Source organism: Phocoena phocoena, chromosome 9, assembly GCF_963924675.1.
Source record: "Phocoena phocoena chromosome 9, mPhoPho1.1, whole genome shotgun sequence".
Taxonomy (NCBI): domain Eukaryota; kingdom Metazoa; phylum Chordata; class Mammalia; order Artiodactyla; family Phocoenidae; genus Phocoena; species Phocoena phocoena.
This window is the reverse complement of record NC_089227.1, coordinates 100,597,098-100,615,645: the sequence shown is the minus strand read 5'-3', so window position 1 is coordinate 100,615,645 and position 18,548 is coordinate 100,597,098. Positions and strand designations below refer to the sequence as shown.

The 18,548-nt window shown below is 54.5% G+C and overlaps 1 protein-coding gene across 9 annotated transcripts in view; it reads left to right on the top strand.

The window, feature by feature from the left end:
- Nucleotides 1-18,548, top strand: part of PRKAG2 (protein kinase AMP-activated non-catalytic subunit gamma 2) — a 279,228-nt gene that overhangs the window by 141,081 nt on the left and 119,599 nt on the right. The window contains exon 4 of one of the 9 annotated variants that reach the window (XM_065884010.1): nucleotides 7,243-7,248. The exons of the other annotated variants lie outside the window; for them this stretch is intronic. Coding sequence (XP_065740082.1) covers nucleotides 7,243-7,248 — 6 coding nt within the window. The remainder of the gene's footprint in view (nucleotides 1-7,242; nucleotides 7,249-18,548) is intronic. 9 annotated transcript variants of the gene reach the window in all.

Below are 18,548 nucleotides of genomic sequence, written 5' to 3'. Positions count from 1 at the left end.
GAATTTCTCTGGAGCCACATTAGTCTTGGTGATGCCTAAGGGGGCTGGGATGACATGGCATTCTTACCAGACGAAGGTCTCTATCCATTCCCTTGGCAAATGTACTCAACGTCTAACAGTAAACGCTTCCACACGTATCTTCCTGCGATCTCTGAGTTAAAGGACAAGGGAACCGTGGGTTTAGTGTCATGTCTGACCCCTGGGGGTTAATATCAACCTGGCTTGTGTGGTGTTTGTTTCTCTGTTGGTCAGTGGCCCTAAACAGACATACATACGGCTCTACCTTGGCCCCAAGGCATGGCTGGGCTCATGGATTTGGATGAAGCTGTCCCTTGGAAGCCTTTGCAAAATCTCCATCTTGGTGTCCATTTTCCTTGGCACTTGGAAGCCAAACATAAGCGAAGAATGTTAATAACAGCATTGGGTGTTTAATGAGCATTTACTGTATGTCAGGCACTTTTCTTACACTGTCTTCTTTACTCCGCACAACGCCACTCTAACATCTATATTCAGACGGAGACATGAGCTGAGAAAAAAGAGACTTATTCAAGTTACTCGGCTAGTAAATGGCAGAGCAGGGACCCAAGGCCAGGATTCTCTACCCACACCGGTAAACCCTTCTCTGTCAATGAGAATCCTCTAGGGGATGGATGGGGAAAAGTACAGATCCTTGAACTTGACCCCCTAAACTGTGATATACTTGGTCTGGGGTGGGGTCCAGGAGTTTGCATTTTTTAAAATAAATTTATTTATTTATTTATTTATTTTGGGCTGCATTGTGTCTTCGTTGCTGCGCTCAGGCTTTCTCTAGTTGCAGCGAGAGGGGGCTACTCGTCCTTGCAGTGCACGGGCTTCTCATTGTGGTGGCTTCTCTTGTGGAGCACGGGCTCTAGGCGCGTGGGCTTCAGTAGTTGTGGCACATGGGCTCAGTAGTTGTGGCACGCGGGCTCTAGAGTTCAGGCGCACGGGCTTAGTTGCTCTGCGGCATGTGGGATCTTCCCGGACCAGAGCTCGAACCCGTGTCCCCTGCATTGCAGGCAGATTCTTAACCACCACACCACCAGGGAAGTCCCAGGAGTTTGCATTTTTGACAAGACTTCTAAGTAATTCCAATACAGGTGTTGGAGTGACGACACTTACATACCGTCTTCATGAGTTGGTAGTTGTTGACAGTGGGTGATGGGAAAGTGGAATGTCATGATTCTGTTCTACTTGTCAATGGGTTTAAATTTTCATACCAAAAAGTAAAAAAAAAACTGAACGGCACACATGCAAGAGACCTGGCAACGCGTCCTTTAAAAAACTGCTAATTCACGGTCTGGCTTGCAAGCCAGAGATGTGTCCTGAGAGACCAGAATTAAAGGATCAAGGCTGCCTTGGTAAGGGAGGGACCCGAGCAAAAGGCAAGAAAGTCCGCGATTCTCTCCACTCCCAGAAGACAGTTTAGGGCATGCAGATTTGCAAACTAGCCTATCTGGTTTCTGAAATGTCAGATTCAGAACTCTTTCTTCACTGACACCCCACCCCCAATCCTTCTGGGATTTTTGCACTTGAGTCTTCCTTCTCCAGGTTCAGCATATTTTGTTATCCTGCCTTGATTTAAATATCCGGCCACAGAGAGGAGAAATTGGAAACCTCTTCAGCGCCAGAGGAAGGTCCATTCAGCAGGGCGGAGATTGTTTGTAGAGGGAACACCCAAAGCAGCTTGCTCCCCCTCCCCCATGGCCTGAACACAAGGACAGCCCATAAATACAGTCTGCTTTTGGGAATCTGCTGAAAATACCCTGTACCCAGATGAGTGACGGAAAATGTAAACGCAAGTGGAACGAATTTGCAGGGTACAGCATTTTTCTTCTCTGAATCATCAAGCTGTGTGTAAACCTCCACAAAAGATAAAGATTGAGGTGGGAGAACCTTGTCACACCTTCTGTTGGCAGTTGGACCCCAACTGAGCGTGTGGTTGACCCGAGTCCCGTTTTTGGTGACAGGAGCCTGATTTCCCCTGGGCTCCCCTCCTGCAGCCGGCAGCCCTGGGAGCCATCTCCTGAGTCAGGCCAGCGGGCACCTCCCACCCGCCAGCCTCAGATTGTGGTAGGAAGACACAGAGGTAACGGAGCACCTCATGAACAGTTTTGCTGAGGGTAAGCCTAGATGCCAGTAGTTACTAGAATTCTGAGCTCATTAATTAGGCCTGTCTTTAAAAAAAAAAAAAAAAAAAAGAAGAACATTCATCCTACTTGCCCTCCACAATGTTGGACAGTAGTTGGCTACATGGAGAGCATGAGGAGAAAAGCAATTTGAGCTCTGGAGCCAGGTAGTCCTGGGTTCAAGTCCAGCTCAGCCCAGTGACCTTTTTTTTTTTTTTTTTTGTGGTACGCGGGCCTCTCACTGCTGTGGCCTCTCCCGTCGCGGAGCACAGGCTCCGGACGCACAGGCCCAGCTGCCATGGCTCACGGGCCCAGCTGCTCCGCGGCATGTGGGATCTTCCCAGACCGGGGCACGAACCCGTGTCCCCTGCATCACAGGCGGACCCTCAACCACTGCGCCACCAGGGAAGCCCCAGCCCAGTGACCTTGAGTGAATAACTCCATCTCTTCCTACTGTGGTATCCCAACTTTACAGTGGAGGCAGCACCGAGCTCTGTGACAGGTGATGGCGGGAGTCATGTGGGGCCTTGCCAAGGTCATGCTCTGTACATTGTCCCTCCACGCCCTTTCCCCACCCTTTTAGGGTGTGGTGAGAGTTTTCTTGCTTAATATGACCCCGTTCACTGTCGGGGCCTCCTGTGCCCTTGGGTCACTGCTGCCCTGAGCCTGGGCTTTGCATTGCACCCTGGCCAGCCCGCCTGGAGCCCTGTGTTGCCCTGGGCTCGGGTCACTGGCTGGCCTTGTCTAACCTGGCTCCTGGTCAGGTGCTCGGTCCTCTGTGTGCCCTGCATTTCCCACCGCGGGGGCTCGGGAACCTCTTGCAGGGCCCGACCCAGTCCTCGGGCTCCCAGGGTTGGGTGGGGTGCTCAGGCCTGTGCTGTTCACCTCTCAGCATCCCCACCGAGAAGAGAGCATTTGGTCTTTGCGTTTCCGCTGCTCTCCCCCCGAGGCAACGGCCACATCAGCCCTCCACCTCCTCCAGCCTTGGGGATCCTTGGGAGGCTGGCGCGCGAGCAAGGGAAGCACGAGTGAGTTTCTCAGAAGGTCACTCAATGGTCCCGCAAAGCAGCGGGGGCTTCTCCAGCCACTGGTCAGGATGAGGGACCCTGGAAATGTGGCAGCGGCAGTACTACCCCCGCTACGCTGCCCCGCGATGCCTACCGACGACCCCCAAGGATGGCCCCATCAGGGTCGAGTGGACACTGCTGTTACTCCCCAGACAAAGCCCCTCCAGCCTGGGAAGGGTCTGAGAGAGGGGGACTGGGTTCCAGGGACATGACCCTGTTTTTACCCAGGTGCATGAGCTTGTCCTCTGACCGACGCTCAGCGTTCTGGGTGAGTGAACAACTCTTGGTCCCTCCCTGAGTTTTACCTGGTGAAACGGAGTGCTTGCAGGGCTGGCGCTCCCGGGGCGGCTGCAGGTGGCAGGGACCTCGTTCGCGTATCCTGAGGCAGAGGCACCTCTGGAGTGTGTATTCAAGCGCCCTTCTCCTTGCGGTCCTGGCCCAGAGGCCAAGGGAACCACAGTGGCCTCATGGTCAGGTCTGAGCAGTATACGCAATGCCAGAGCATGTTCTGGAGGCAGCCTGCAGGGACATCGGCCTGAGCTGCTGTCGCTGCCACAGTAACGCTCCCGCCAAGCAGGTTTGCAACTTTCTTGTGAATGCATATCTTGGAAGCAAGTGGGGAAGGCTTCCGCCAATGACATTATAAAACCAGTTTGCCTTCCAGGGTGCATCTGAGCGAAGCAGATCACTGGCGGTCGCACACACTCTGGCCCCCGTTTTCCCCTTGGTGTCCTCCTGGACTCACCTTTACAGTTTATCAGTGTCCCTCATGGGACGATGCTCTGACCCTTTCAGGACCTGTTTCATGGCCAGGGGGTGCTAGTGAAGGAGACATTTGGAGGATCTCACTGGATAAAGGCAGGGCAAGGGGGGAGCCTGACTTCCAGGTCCAGGGCCGTGAACAGGTTTTCCGGCTCCCTCACCTCTAACTACTCATTCCCTCCCGCAAGGAAGCCTTGGTTTCTCCTTTGGTGCCCCGGGGCCAAGAGGCAGAGAGGCCAGTGGCTCAGAGCCCGGACTCTGGGGCCAGACGGCATGAGTTCTCCGCAGCTCTGACTCTCCCCAGCTTTGGTGCCTCGGGAAAGTCATGTGATCTCCCGGTACTTCCTCATCTCTCAGGGGCCACAAAGGCTCCCTCATGGGGTGTGGTGAGATTAAATCAGCTACTGTTCGTAGATCGTCCCAAACAATGCCTGATACAGAATAGCCACTTAACACACGGGCTGGGGAATATGCGCTTTCTCATCCGTGAGTTTTCAAAAGAACTGATGCTTGCCCTTCCACTAAAGCATTCTAATCACATCTTTCTAGGATACGCATCCCTGACCGTCCAGGCAGCATCCCCCCCGCCCCACTCTCGTGAGCCTTCTTTGCATGCCTCAGGCAACACCACTGTGGGTGGCCAAGGCTCAGCCTGCACTGGCCTGGGTCTCCCGCAGACAGCTTCGCTCCAGCGTCCCCGGGGCCCCTCTCATACACTGCAGCCAGGACACCGGCTAGGACAGGCCAGGTGGCAGCCTTGTGGCAAGAGCAAGTGCGCCACACAAGCCCAAGGACTCTGGCTGCACCAGGCACACTGTGGCATCACAACCCGCCGTCACAGCTGGGGCTGCGGGAAGGTAGGGGGCCCAGGGTGTGACTGCCGGGGAGATGGCTAAGTCACACCCTGTCCCTGGTCCCCTACTGATGGCAAAGGTCATTTTCAGTGCTTTGTAGTTTGCTCTGTCAGTTGTGTCCCTGGGCGTCATTGGGAAGGCCTTAATTGGCTTGGAGAAATGGGGCCTTTGACACGGCTTGGTGGTTGAAGCTGCCTGTGAGCAGGGGCTCCCCTTGTCCGATCCAAACCCGTTTGGGCTGGTTTTCCCTCTGATGGGGAGCTGCAGCCCCGGGTCACACTGACACTGGCTAAATAGTTTGGTATTGCACCTTTCACTCCAAGGCAAGATGCCGTCTGTTTCTGACCTGCCTGACAGGGCAGTTCCACAGACCTTGTTTCATCTTTCCCCTGACCAGCAGGGCTCAGGAGACCCAGGCTCCAAGCCTGAAGTCCTACCTCCGGTGGCCCTGATCTTGGCAGTCAGGGGGCACAGCCCTAAGCTGGCGTGTGCAGCTGTCCAGTAAACAGGCAGTAGGAGAGGTGGCGTTGGAGGCCAGCCCTGTCCCTGAGACCCCTGCCGGCCTGAAGCTGACTTAGAGCGTGCCCCAGGAGAACAGGCAGACCTGCGGCCCTTGCTTTAACCCGGGATGGGCCCCAGAGCCTGGGCACTCAGACAGAGGTGGACATTCACCCAAATCCTTAGAAGCCCCAGGAGGGCCTCAGGGAGCTGATCTTTTGGACCACAGAATTGGTTTCTTTCTGGGCCCTTGTAAAAACTGACTGCACGGACTCTCACACCCGCTTCTCTCTGAAAAGTCCCAGTTTCCCTTCCTGGGCCTGCAGCTGCTCAGCTGCCTGGGCACAGCCTTGTGCCACGTCCCCTTACGTAAGAAGGCAAATCAAGGGCTGGCCTGACAGGGACACGTGCCTCCTAAGTCAGGCTCCCCGGGCGGCTGAGCTTAGGAGTCGGGGACAACTTCCCCCTCCATCTCTGCCGGACAGAGAGACACGGCCTCAGCCAGGGAGAGCACAGCACAGCACGATAAAGCCGCAAAACAACCTTTCGTGTATTCATAACGTCGTATTAGGTACCCGTGTGTACCGACCCAGCCCCCTCACTGCCTGTCTCCCTGAGGAGTGTCTGTCGGGCACAGCTCGGCTGCAGCGGGAACGCACCCGACGGTCCCCAGGGCCAGCGCTGTGTGATGGACGGTGTTGGCAGGGGATGTGCTCTGTGTTCAGTCTGCTGGACTAATCCTGTTTGGGGCTTAGTGCTCGACAAGAACTTTACCAGCAGGATTAACTTCTGATTCTCGTACGTCTGTTTGTGTGTGTGTGTGTGTGTGTGTGTGTGTGTGTGTTTTATGACCAGACTGAGAAAAGGGAACAAACGCAATAATTTGGGCCCTTCTCTTATCAGCAGGAATGAGAAGGAAACCTGACATCCTGCTTGGACTCTGATACCAGCAGCTTGATAAGAGAACATTTCATCATGTATTTCAGACGCCCGGGGCCTCTGCTCGGGGCAGCTGAAAGTACATCCCAGTTGCCTTTACGTTTTATCAGAACCTTGAGAAATTCTCATTGACCTGCTCATCATCAGAAATGAGTTTGGCATTTGGCTGGTCAATTCAGTGGTGTATCTTACAGTAGATGGTATCTGATACTCAAAAAAAGAAAACCCTCGTTCAGCTCAGGGTTCTTTGTTTCCTGTTGCTGAGGCTGCCAGGGATAGGACTGTTGAGTATTAACTGGACGTGCTGTGTCCGCTGAGTCCTAGGTTCGGGGGTTGGTCAGACTTGGGTTCAAAACCTGGTCCCCACCACTCCGCGGCCTTACTCCTTACTCCTGACTTAGGAGGCACGTGTCCCTGTCAGGCCAGCTCTTGATTTGCCTTCTTACGTGCTTTTCTGACCAGTAACATCCCTCCCCGCGCCCCAAGCCTTGGCGTCCACAGAGGGATAAATACCTCCCTCACACATGGCGCTGGGCTCCCTTAGACGAGACGTGTAGCCCAGCACAGTAATGCAGGGGTTCCACAAATGCTCCGGGGCTGGTCTCCTCCCCTCTTTTCCTCTCCTGTGAGATTTTTCTGCTGAATACAAACCTCAAATAAAGGCAAGCAGCACCCTCCAGAGAAAGCGTGCATGCCTTTTGTGAACACGTGCATGAACGTTCAGATGGCATCGTCTGTAATAGTCCCAGTGGAGGAACTCCCCAGATGCCCACAGCAGTCGAAATCATAAGTACGCTGCAGTAAGCTCACATGATGGAACGTTCTGTAGCAACGTGAAGAAACAGTCTACAGCCACGTGCAGCAAGTATGGCAAACCTCACAGATAATACAAGCAAGAGGAGCCTGACGTAAAAGAATATGAAACACGAACCAGGCAAGACCCGTATATGATGTTAGAATCGTGACTATCTTCAGCGGTGGGTGGCGCCTCCGAGGGGCTTCTGGGACCTGGCGCCATTCTGTTCCTTAACTGAGAGCTGCTTCCACGGATGCACTCACCTTGTGCAAATTCTTCCAGTCATACACTCAAGATTGGCACATTTTTCTGCATTATGCTCCAATAAAATGTTTATTCATTTAGTTAATTGGTTCGTTTTGGCTGCGTTGGGTCTTCGTTGCCGCGTGTGGGCTTTCTCTAGTTGCGGCGAGCGGGGGCTACTCTTCGCTGCGGTGCACAGGCTTCTCATTGCGGTGGCTTCTCTTGTTCCAGAGCACAGCCTCTAGGCGCGTGGGCTTCAGTAGTTGTGGAACGCAGGCTCAGTAGTTGTGGCGCGTGGGCTCTAGAGCGCAGGCTCGGTAGTTGTGGCGCACGGGCTTAGTCGCTCCGCGGCCTGTGGGGTCTTCCCGGACCAGGGCTCGAACCCGTGTCCCCTGCATTGGCAGGCGGATTCTTAACCACTGTGCCACCAGGGAAGTCCCTAAAACGTTTTTTAAAACCACGAGTAGCAAGGTGATATGAGAGGAGGAAGGCTATCGAGTTCATTTCATCAGTAATACAGACGGAGGAGAGTGGGGGAGCCGTCAGCTCCTGGGGCTGGAGCTTGGGAGCAGAATTGCTGCTGTCCAGGCCGGTCCAGTTGCTAGCGGGTTGAGAACACTGATTTATTTGCCCATTGGTAAAATAAGTTGGAAACACGCCGGAGAAGCAGCGGGGGGAGTTCCGCAAACAGATTTTCTTGCTTAGAGCAGCTGCAGAGGGGTGTTCATCATGGCAGAGAAGAGCCACTTTCCCTTCTGTGCCTCTGGTACCCACTGATGAGTGAGTCAAAGAACTTGAAATGGCATTAAAGAAGGTTGAGCTGCTCTCAGCGATTGTGAGAGACTGGAAGGGAGGGCAGGGTGGGCGGGGGTCTTTCAGCCCAGGGTTCCCTTTCTCTTTGGGCAGACTGGTGCATGCTTCACTGGAGGGAGAAAACAGATCCAGGGAGAAATGAACGGTGCCAAGGACGCGTAAGGATGCTTGGAGGCAAAACTGTGCCATTGGCAGCTGGACATCCGCTTTACTTTGTTCCAGTTCTCCGGCTGTAACCTCCAGCTTCTGGCCTTGGGGGCTCGTCTGCAGTCCTGAACTTGAGCCCCTCCCAGGATACCTCTGGTCTCTGGTCTCCCCCGCTTACCGTCATCCCACCCCCCCCCAATCACATCGCTCATCCTTCACACGATCACAATTAATTCATGCTACTGTCTTATCCAATCATTTGGATATTTTAACTTGGGGTTCTTGGGACTGTGAATGCTCCATCCTGAGGACTAAGTTATTAGCAGGTGACTGTTAAAGTTCAGAGTTGCATTTGTCTGTGCACAGAATGGATATGGCGTGCCCTTGATGGGCTTACTAGCGGATGAGGAGAGAAATCAAACCTATATAAGAGATAAGTTAGACGAGCAGATGGGAACACAACTGGTGAGCCTTCAGGAATGGGCTTGTTGTGTGGATCTGGTTCTCGGGTTCAGGGTGGACCTGCACCCCAGCCTGTCCCCTGTCAGCAGTGATGAAGAGTCTGGCTGAAATGTCAAGGTCTACTTTCTCACATCAGGGAGGAGAGCCAATGAGTGCCTTTGAATTTCCCTTTGACAGTGTGGGAGGGGGAGTGGTCTCCCTCCCTTTTGAAGGACAGGGACCAGGGATATTGGGAAAGTGGAAGACGAGCTCAGGCTAACCCAACAAAAGTTGACTTTTTCTGAAAATTGAACTGTTAATCATTGTGTCTTTCTTATTAAAAAGGCACATTGTAGAACAACACTGTCCAGTAGAACCTTGTGCAAAATGAAGTGTTCTGTGTCTGTGCTGTCCAATATGGTAGCCACTGGCCGCCACAAATATGGACAGTGCACCTGTTCCTGGGGTTGCTGTAACAAAGCACCACAAACCGGGTGGCTTAAAGCAACGGGAATTTGTCTCTCATGGTTCTGGAGGCTGGAAGTCTAAAATCAAGGTGTCAGTAGGTCGGCTCCTGTTAATAGGCTCTAAGGGAGAATCTTCCAGGCCTGTGTCCCAGCGTCTGGCACTTGTTGGTGTTCCTTGGCTTGCAGCTGCCTCATTCCCATCTCTGCCTCCATCCTCACGTGGCATCCTCCCCTGCGTATCTGTATCCAGATTTCCCCCTTCCTATAAGGACACCAGTCATATTGGATTAGGGCCCAGCCTAATGACCTCATTTTAACTTGATTATCTCTGTAAGGACTGTAGGGTCCCCATAAGGTCACAGTCACAGGTTTTGGGGGCTTAGAACTTCAACATATCCTTTTGGGGGACATAGTTCAACCCGTAGCAGCAATGAGGAACTGAACATTTGACTTTATTTAATTTTAAATGTAAACATCCACCCGTGGCTAGTGACCGGCTCCTGGGCAGCCCAGCTGCAGACTCTGGAGGGCGAATTTGGATAATTCCGCATTTCGGTTCAGAGCCACCCTTGGGCCAGCGACTGCTCCAGCGGGTGTCACCTGCTGGCTCCAGTGAGGCTTCTTCCCTGGGCAGCAGCCCCCGAGGGCTGGGAGAGGGGAAGGGGCCCGACTAATCCCTGACCGACGAGGATGCCATGAGCCAGCGCTCTGAGGGGCGATGCCAAGCTGCTGTTCCTCAGACCCGCATACTGAGCCGGTGTCTCAAAATCCAAGCTCCACGAGGACGGGGCCACTTCTCTTGTGCCCATTGTCTCCAGCACCCGGAACTGAGCCTACCCTTGATGATGCTTAATTCACTCAGTTTAAAAGATTGAGGTGCCAGAGAGAGGGCTGCTAAAAGTCCCCTCCCATTCTCCTTTGGGGGAAAGAAAATATTTTGCAATGACTTATTCAATGACCTCTTTCCTACTAAATATTAAGACAGAGGCCACATCACTCCGAACTGCATTGTAAGATATCAGTGGGACTATTTTATGCATCTCGGATGCAGCAGGCTATCGGCAGGCATGGCAATCTCCTTTTGGGGCTTCCTGTTTTTGCAGTTTGCGGGCAGTACTTTGTGACAGATGATGGCAGCCGACCACTATCCCCCTCCACCACCCTCTTGCTTCCCTCCCCCCACCTCCCCCAATGTATCTAATCGTCATCGTTGGCAAAGACCAGCCTCATCCGAGAGCCTCGTCCAAGAGCCACGCCCTTACCGCGCCTACAGCACTGCTGTGTTTGCTCTGCTGTGTTCCAGCCTCCTTGTCTTATCTTACTTTCATTTATCTATGAATACCTTTTCTTTTTCCAAAATGGATTTATGCATACTTAATCATATTCTTGCCCTGGGGCTTTAATGGGCTCGTACATTTCTTTCTGTCTCCTCAGCTCGACCTGTTATCCCAAGCACAGGCTCTCTGGCTCGCGCCTTTTTATCCCCATCCAAACACTTCGCTGTGCAGTAGGTGCCCAGTGAATACTTAACCATCTCATTGATGGATTATTTCAAAGCAGGAATACCCTGAAAGGCCCCTTTGCCGTGTCTTAACTGAAAAATAAACATCTGCAGTGGGAAGGGGGGAAGCTCTTTATACCGGCCTCCTTCATGCTAAAGGCTGGCGGGACAGTGAAAGGGAAATGTTTCTCCCCCGCCTCAACCCCAGTGAATCTGAGGCACTTCCAGGTTCCTCATGGTAACCCTACCTCCTCTTTCTCAGCAGGGGGCTGAGACCGTAACCTTGAGCGTCAGCACCCAGGCCAGTCTCCCCAAGATCTGCTGGGACTCCTCCAGCAGCAGCCTTACCCAAGGGAGGAAAGCAAGCTTCGTGAGGGATTTTCTCTAGTCACCAGGCAGGACCTCTGCCCAGAGGTCTTCACTGCAGCTGTGCCCTCGTGATAACTGTTCATTTGGCTCCTCAGCTGTCTCCTCCTAAAACGAGGGTGAGCTTTTCACAGCCGACACCCCAGCTATCAAGGGGGGACAGTTCGGCCCTAGGCGGAGGAGGGGATCAGGGTCAGAGAAAAAGGGGTGGCCTCAAACATCATCAGCGTGTTTAGGGGTACTGCTCAGGGTTACTGGGAAGGCTGCTGACTTGGAGGTTGTTTCCTTCTAACTGAAACTCTACCATTTAAGCTTGGTAGTCATTGCACTAGAGTGTGACCGGCTACAGGACCTTCCACAGAAGTGGGTTTTCCCAGGGACACAGACTGCATCTCTGGGTGCCCGGGGCAGGTAGGGGAGAGGCCAAGCTCCAGACACTCAGAGACAGGAATTTGCTTGGATTCACCTCAACCCTTTGCACCCCGCCTTCTCTATCCTGGTGCCCCTGGGCCTTTGTGTCTTGGAGGTGGAAAGGCCAGGCAGAGAGGGCGTCCAGTTTGGTGCTACTTCGGTGGCTCTGAGGTTCTGACCCATCAGGACCTGACACCTGCCTTGGCCCGCCTGTCCCCTGGGTCCAGTCCTTGCTTTGCTGATGTTGGGGGCGGGGGCAGTGCCCAGACTTGTTCGGGTCCCACTGACCCAGATGTGATGGACCACCTGCCCCACGGCCCCTCTTGCATCCGGCAGCTCCCCGAGGGCAGGTGCCTTTTTCTTCTCTCTCACCAAGAATCTGGAGCCCAGAGGGAGGGGCTGGGCCTGCAGGGGGCAGCCAGCCGGGGCTCCAGCAGGCCTAGAGAAGAAGGCTGCCCTGGATCGGCCACTCACCGCGCTCCATGGCCGGGCGCCGAGCTGGGCGGCTCTCGGGCCCTCTGCGGCCGGAGGACTAGCAAGCTTGGCCCGGAGCGGCCTGCTCCTGCCTCTTCCCTTCCGCTTTGGCTGCCCCTTCGCCCAGCCTGTCCTCCCAGCCGTGTTCACTTCTCGCTGACTTGAAAGGAGAGGGAGGTTTGTTCCAGCCCTGCCCGCACCGGGATCTGCAACCTGCTTTTCCGACTGGGGGTTTGAAACCTAAGACCCTGCATTTTTTAAAGTTTGATGCTGATGGGGAGTCAGAGGAGGAATGATGACATTCGGAGCTGTATGACGCCCGGCAGGAGGCCCGGCCTGCAGACCGGTGACTGCAGCAGTGAAGAAGGCCTCGCCTTGTCCCCCCAAAGCCCCCCGCGTACCCACCTGCCCAGGTCACCAGAGCAGCCACTTGACCACGTCCACATAAGGTCCCATGGCGTCATGCTGTCCCAGAGCCCGGCTGGGGGACCCTGCTGCCTCTCCGACACTGCAGGTTACCACACGTGGCATTGAGAAGGCCCCAGGCAGGATGTAGTTTTCTCTGAAAGCACCATCAGCTGTGGCTGAGGCTTGTCAGAGCCACACTCTGAATGGTAAAGAGCAAGGGGAAGGGGGGGGGGGAGGGGGGAGGGGGAGGGGAGGGAGGGGAGGGTGGGGGAGGGGAATTTGGGGACTGAAAGAGAACAAAGGCCTGTAGAGCCCCTGGCAGCCCTGGCAAGGGCTGGGAGGGAACCCTGATATGAGGCCAGACTCCTGGGCTTTCAGGGGCGCACTGGGGACTCTAGCAGGCCAGGCTGGGCCCTGGTGCCGGCATCAAGCCCACGCCCTCCGGCTCCTGAAGGGCTGGCATCGAGTGTGCACAGGGTGGGGTCCACCTCCTCCGCCAGATGAACCCCCGACTCTGTTGAGGCTGGCGGCTGCAATGCCTGTGGTTTCCATCTGTGTCCAGCGGACCAAAGCCTCCATGTGGGCCCGCTCTGAAGGTCTGCATGCTGGGCTGAGGGCTAGGCCAGAGCCCAGGCTTGCAGCTTCTGCTCCGGCCACCATGAAGAGAACAGCTTCCAGCACGCTTTGGGAGCTAAGCTAGCCTGTTCCCAGCAGAGGTATCCCATTCAAGGGTTCAAGTTTGGGGCTTCCCTGGTGGCGCAGTGGTTGAGAGTCCACCTGCCGATGCGGGGGATGTGGGTTCGTGCCCCGGTCCGGGAAGATCCCACGTGCCGCGGAGCGGCTGGGCCCGTGAGCCATGGCCGCTGGGCCTGCGCGTCCGGAGCCTGTGCTCCGCGACGGGAGAGGCCACAACAGTGAGAGGCCCGCGTACCGCAAAAAAAAAAAGAGTTCAGGTTTGATCCGTGCATTCCACTGATGGCCGAGCTGAGCCTCAGATTACACAGGAACAGCCTGTGGGCAACAGAGCGGGAGTTTGCGCTGAAGCTTTTGCAGCACGAGTTGAAAGAGGGCTGGGGCTGTGTTTCCCATCAGTGCGTTCAAAGCCCCCGGCACAGCGTCCAGCTCGATGCTGGCCCTCGGAGCCCCGCGTGAACACGTTCATGCGTGAACCCACAGAAGGGCCTGTACCCCACGCCTGCTGGGAAGGGCTTGTCCTCGCCGGGAGTCGCTCGGTTAATGCACACTGGGGCATCTGCCTTAACCTCCCCAGGAAGCTGGCAGATGTTTTCTCAGATGGCTTTCTCGGGGAAAGGAAGGCAGAAGAGCACCGAAGGGGACGGTCCTCATGACTCCGTGGTCACGTCAGAGGGCGCAGGTTAAGCCGTGGCATAACCTGCCACGAACAGGTGACCAGTGCTTTAATTTACACAGCACGGAGCCATCGGACTGGGCGCAGCTGCAGGCGCCGTGCCCAGGGGACACACCCCCCACCCTCCCTCCCCCGGTTATGTCACCGCAGCAGCCTCACCGGGTATCATGTAAACGTCACATGAGCTTGGCAGGGCTGCCCAGCTAGCACCTCGGAAGCTTGGCTGCAGGAGGCCAGGACCGTCTGGCGCCTCCCCGGCCTCCCCCCCACTGCCAGCCTGATGACCCATTCCTGGTCCTGTGACCATGGCATGGCCTCACATGCACCCAGGGCCTGGAAGAAGGGACAGCCCTCGTGTGGGTTAAGACAGGCAGACTCTGACAGCAGGGGCAGTGGGGACATCCCCACAGGGTCTTTAGGGAGGGTGTGTGCATCACACACCCTGACCCCCTGTTCCGGGCCCCTCGCATCCTGCGTGAGGGGTGCGTGGAAGCCGGGCTATGGGGCTACAAGGAGGCTGCTGCCACCACAGGAAAGGGCCGTCGGAGACCTAGGAGGAGAAACAGAGCAATAACAAAGCAATAGCAAAGCTGGGAGGGACTTTGAAAAGAAAGCGCTCTGGGGTCTGGCCATGCACCAGAATCTTATTCAGCCTTAAAAAGGAATAAATTCTGACCCCTGCGACGACATGGAAGAACCCTGAGAGCATTACGCTCAGTGAAAGAAACCAGCAAGAAAGGACAAGCGCTAGGTGATCCCACTTGTATGAGGGACTAGAGGAGTCACATTCACAGAAACGGAAAGTAGATGGTGGGTGTCAGTCCCGGGGAGTGGAGCAGGGAGACGGTGTTTCATGGGGACAGAGTTTCAGTTCTGGGAGATGAAAAAGTGGTTAAGAGTCCGCACTCCCACTGCAGGGAGCACAGGTTCGATCTCTGGTCGGGGAACTAAGGTCCCGCATGCCTTTCGGTGCAGCCAATAAAAAAAAAAAATAGGTTATGAGCCTGGATGGTGGTGGTGATGGTTACACAACAATGTGAATGTATTTAATGCCACTGAGTTGAACACTTTTAAAAAGGGTTCAGATGGTAGATTTTATGTCCTGTGTATTTTACCACAATTAAAAATAACTTTAAGAAAGGTTAGAGAGTTCTGATCAACAAATTATCTTTTTCAGAAAGTTCTACTAACGTATTTGTCAGCTGTTCATAAGTATTCACGTACTCGGCATACAGGTGTCCAAACAAAACCAAACCACAATTTTTAGAAGCAGAAAGAAATAATAAGATAAGCCCTGAAGGTATGCAGGTGCACGGGACCCTCTGCAGGCCTGGAGGGGCTGTGCGGACAGAGCAGGCAAAGGGGGGCTCGCGGGAGAGACGGGAGCCTGGGAGGAGAGGTGGGCGTTTTCACTCCTGCAGAAGCTGCTCTGGGCCAGCAGCCACCTGGCGAGGGCCTCGCCCTTGCGTCTTTGCTCTGGAACCCCCGTGTGGCCCTAGGAGAAGAGCCCCGGGGCCTCCTGCACTGGTCCTGGGCTTTTCTGGGAGCTCAGTCCTACCGGGAGCCCCGCGAAGAAGACGTCACTTGTTGGGGCCGCAGTGCTGCCCTGGGCGAGGCGTGGAATGTGACGCCTGCCTCTCCTGCCGGGCTCTGACCTTCCAGTTCTCTCCCACTGCCCTGCCTTCCCGGCAGCCTGGAGGGCACCAGAACCAACACCTCACTCTTTCCCCTGCTCAGCAGGGGTGGCTCCAGCCTGTCTCCTGAGATGAGCTTCAGGCCAGAGGGAGGGGTTTCCAGCTGCTCTTTTTAATCCAGCAGGTCTTGGGCCAAGGTGGTGCTTCTGTTGAAAACCTTAGGACTATCCCTCAGAGCCCACCCTTCATCCTTCAAGGCCCACAGGAGTTGGTACCAGGTGCCCCCCCCCCGCCCCATTAGCCTGGACCACACAGACAGCCCGTCAAACTCATGTTAGAGAACTTTCATGAACGATTGGGTTTATGGATGTAGAGTTTACACACAGTAAAATTCACCCTTTTTAGTGTACGGCTCTGTGAGTTTTGAGAAACATATATAATTATATAATCACCACCACCATCAAGACAGGAAACAATTCCATCACCCCCAAATGTTCCCTCAGGCCCCTTTACAGTCCACTTCTCCCCTCCTCCATTCTCAACCCCTGGCAGCCTATAATTTTTCCCTACCCTATAATTTTGCTTTTCCCAGAATGTCATATAAGTGAAAAACTCCCGTATATAGGCTTTGGGGGCTGGCTTCTTTCAGTTAGCAAAATGTGTCTGTGAGTGACCCACGTTGTTGCACGTGTCAGTGGTTCTTTCCCTGTTACTACGGAGTAGTGTCCCATGGTATGGACGCACCAGTTTGTTTATTAATTCACCAGTTGAAGGACATTCGGGTGGTTTCCATTTTCAAGCTATGAATAAAGCCACTATAAACGTTTGCATCAGGCTTTTGTGCGAATAAAAGCTTTCATTTCCCTTGTGAGTGGGATTGCCGGGTTATACGGTAAACGTATGTTTAACTTCATAGGAAACTCAAACTACTTCCCAAACTGGCTGTACCGTTTTGCATTCCCACCAGCGACGTATGAGAGTTCCTGTTGTGCCACGTCCTCCCTAGCGCTAAGTACGGTCCGCTCTTAAGAACATTTTCAACTAGTCTAAGAGGTGCGTAGGGGTAGCTCCTTGCAGTTTGAATGAGCAGATTCCTGATGGTTAATGATGTTGAGTATCTTTTAGTGTGCCTTTTATCTGTATATCCTCTTTGGTGAAGTATCTATTTAATCTTCTGTCCACTTTTCTTTTTAATTGAATTATTTGTTCTCTTATTATGGAGTTTTCAGAGTTGTTTATATATTCCGGATACAAGTCCTTTATCACATATGTGTTTTGCAAGTATTTTTCTGCAAGTATTTTTCTCCCTGTCACTTGTTGTTTTTCCTTTCTTTAATGGTATCTTTTAAAGAGCTTAAGTTTTAAGTTTTGTTGAATCCGATGTATTCATTTGTTCTGTTATGGACTGTGCTTTTGTCGAGCAGTTTGTTGAACAAAGGAGGTGCCGCGTTAAGTCCCGCGAATATTTACTGAGGCGGGTCTGCGCGCCAGGCACCATGCATGCGGGGGGCACAGTGATAGATAAGCTCACGGTCAGTGGAGGACATGAGGTCTGTAAAGATGGAACTACAGCATACTGTAACTTTATAATGTCAGAAGGTGCACGGTACCTAAAAAGGAAGAATAAAAAAGCTCCGGAAACCAGTGAAGGCTTTACAAAAGAGGAACTTAGCCAGCAGGAGATGCTGAAGCTGTGGACTGAATCAGATGATCAGTGGGGGAAAACCCGCTTCCCCAAGCGTAGCATGGGGATCTCAGTTCTCACATACCGATTCTAGAAAGCCAGAGAGAAGATGACGTGGAGGCAGAGCGTGCTAACTGGGTACCGCTGAGGCCGGGGACCCGGCCCTGCGCTTGCGTCTCTTCCCTGCACCCTCTGTGGCCCCCTTCTCGTGGCGTGTGTAGTAACTGCTCTCCCGCCAGCCTTGAGCTGGTTGACCACGATTCACAGGGGTGGCGCCTTTCGGGTAAAAATGACCTGGAGAAAGGGGAACCTGGGGCATCAAAGAGATTGATCGAGCAGGTGAGGTACTTGGAAGGGGACTTGCTCATAGGGGCTGCCTTCTCCCCATCCGTGAAACAAGCTCTGATGTTGGTGGTTATTGTAGGTCGGCCTCGGGAAGGTGAGGAATTCTAGGCTCCCCGGAAAGACGGTCCCTTTTCCAGTTCCCTCTGGTGGAGTTGTTAGCAGGGAAAGTGCAGGAATGAGGCTGTGATCTTTTAGAAGGTCCTGAACTCCCAGAGCTGTTCTCGTGTGGTTGTTGTTTGAGGTTCTGGGTTATCTTTAGAAGGACGCAGCCAGGACGTGTGTTTCCATCCTGAGATGCTTGGTTCCCTTCTGTCAGCAGCTTTCTTTCCTCCCCTTCTTCCTCCTCCGTGGAGAGTCTACCCATTCATCCCTGGGGGTTGCGGGGTGCTCTCAGCCCCTCTCTCCGGGAGGCAGATGAGAAGAGCTGGGAGCTCAGAGCAGCCCCATAGAAACAGCACCGGTGGCAGAGGCTCGGCCTGGATGCCAGCCCTGCTGGAGGCCACCCTGGTCTCACACACACCCGCCACCCATCTCACCGGCTTCTCACACCCAGAAGGCCTGGCGGGTGGTGTCAGGTGGTGTGTTGAGTCAGCAGAGCCATAGGAGAGCCCTCGGAGTCCCGTGGCAGCGGCCGCCGCCAGCACCCCGCGGAGGGGAGGGAAGGGGAGGGGAGGGATGCCTGCTCTGGCCGGCAGCCACCTGGCCTGCTGGGCGCCCAGCGGAAGGCCAGAGCGGGCATCACACTCACCCACAGGCCGGCTCCCCGGCTCCAGGCCTCAGCCTCCTCTGCCTGCTGGGCAGAACGAGGCTTTCCAAAGTGGTGGTTTGCAAACCGCTCCCGGGCCCACAGGCCATCAGTCCTGGTAGAGAGGTGCGTTCCAGATGCCTTGCAGGCTGCACATCTGGAAATGACGGCACACACCTCGGGGAGGGGACGGGGCTCGGAGCCCTTCCTAGGTCCCCATGGCCCATCCCCCCCCTTACTGAGTCCAGCATGGAGAAGTGGGGAGGCTAAACAGCCCAGAAGCCACCCAAAGGGGGGCCACCAAGCACGGCAGGAGGGACCGCGCTCCACGAGCCGGGGGCGCCCGCAGTCTGCGCCAGGGGAGCTAGCATCAAGGGTTCTGAGTGTTTCCAACATACAAATTGCAGAGAGCGTAGGAATAACTCAAGGTACAATTT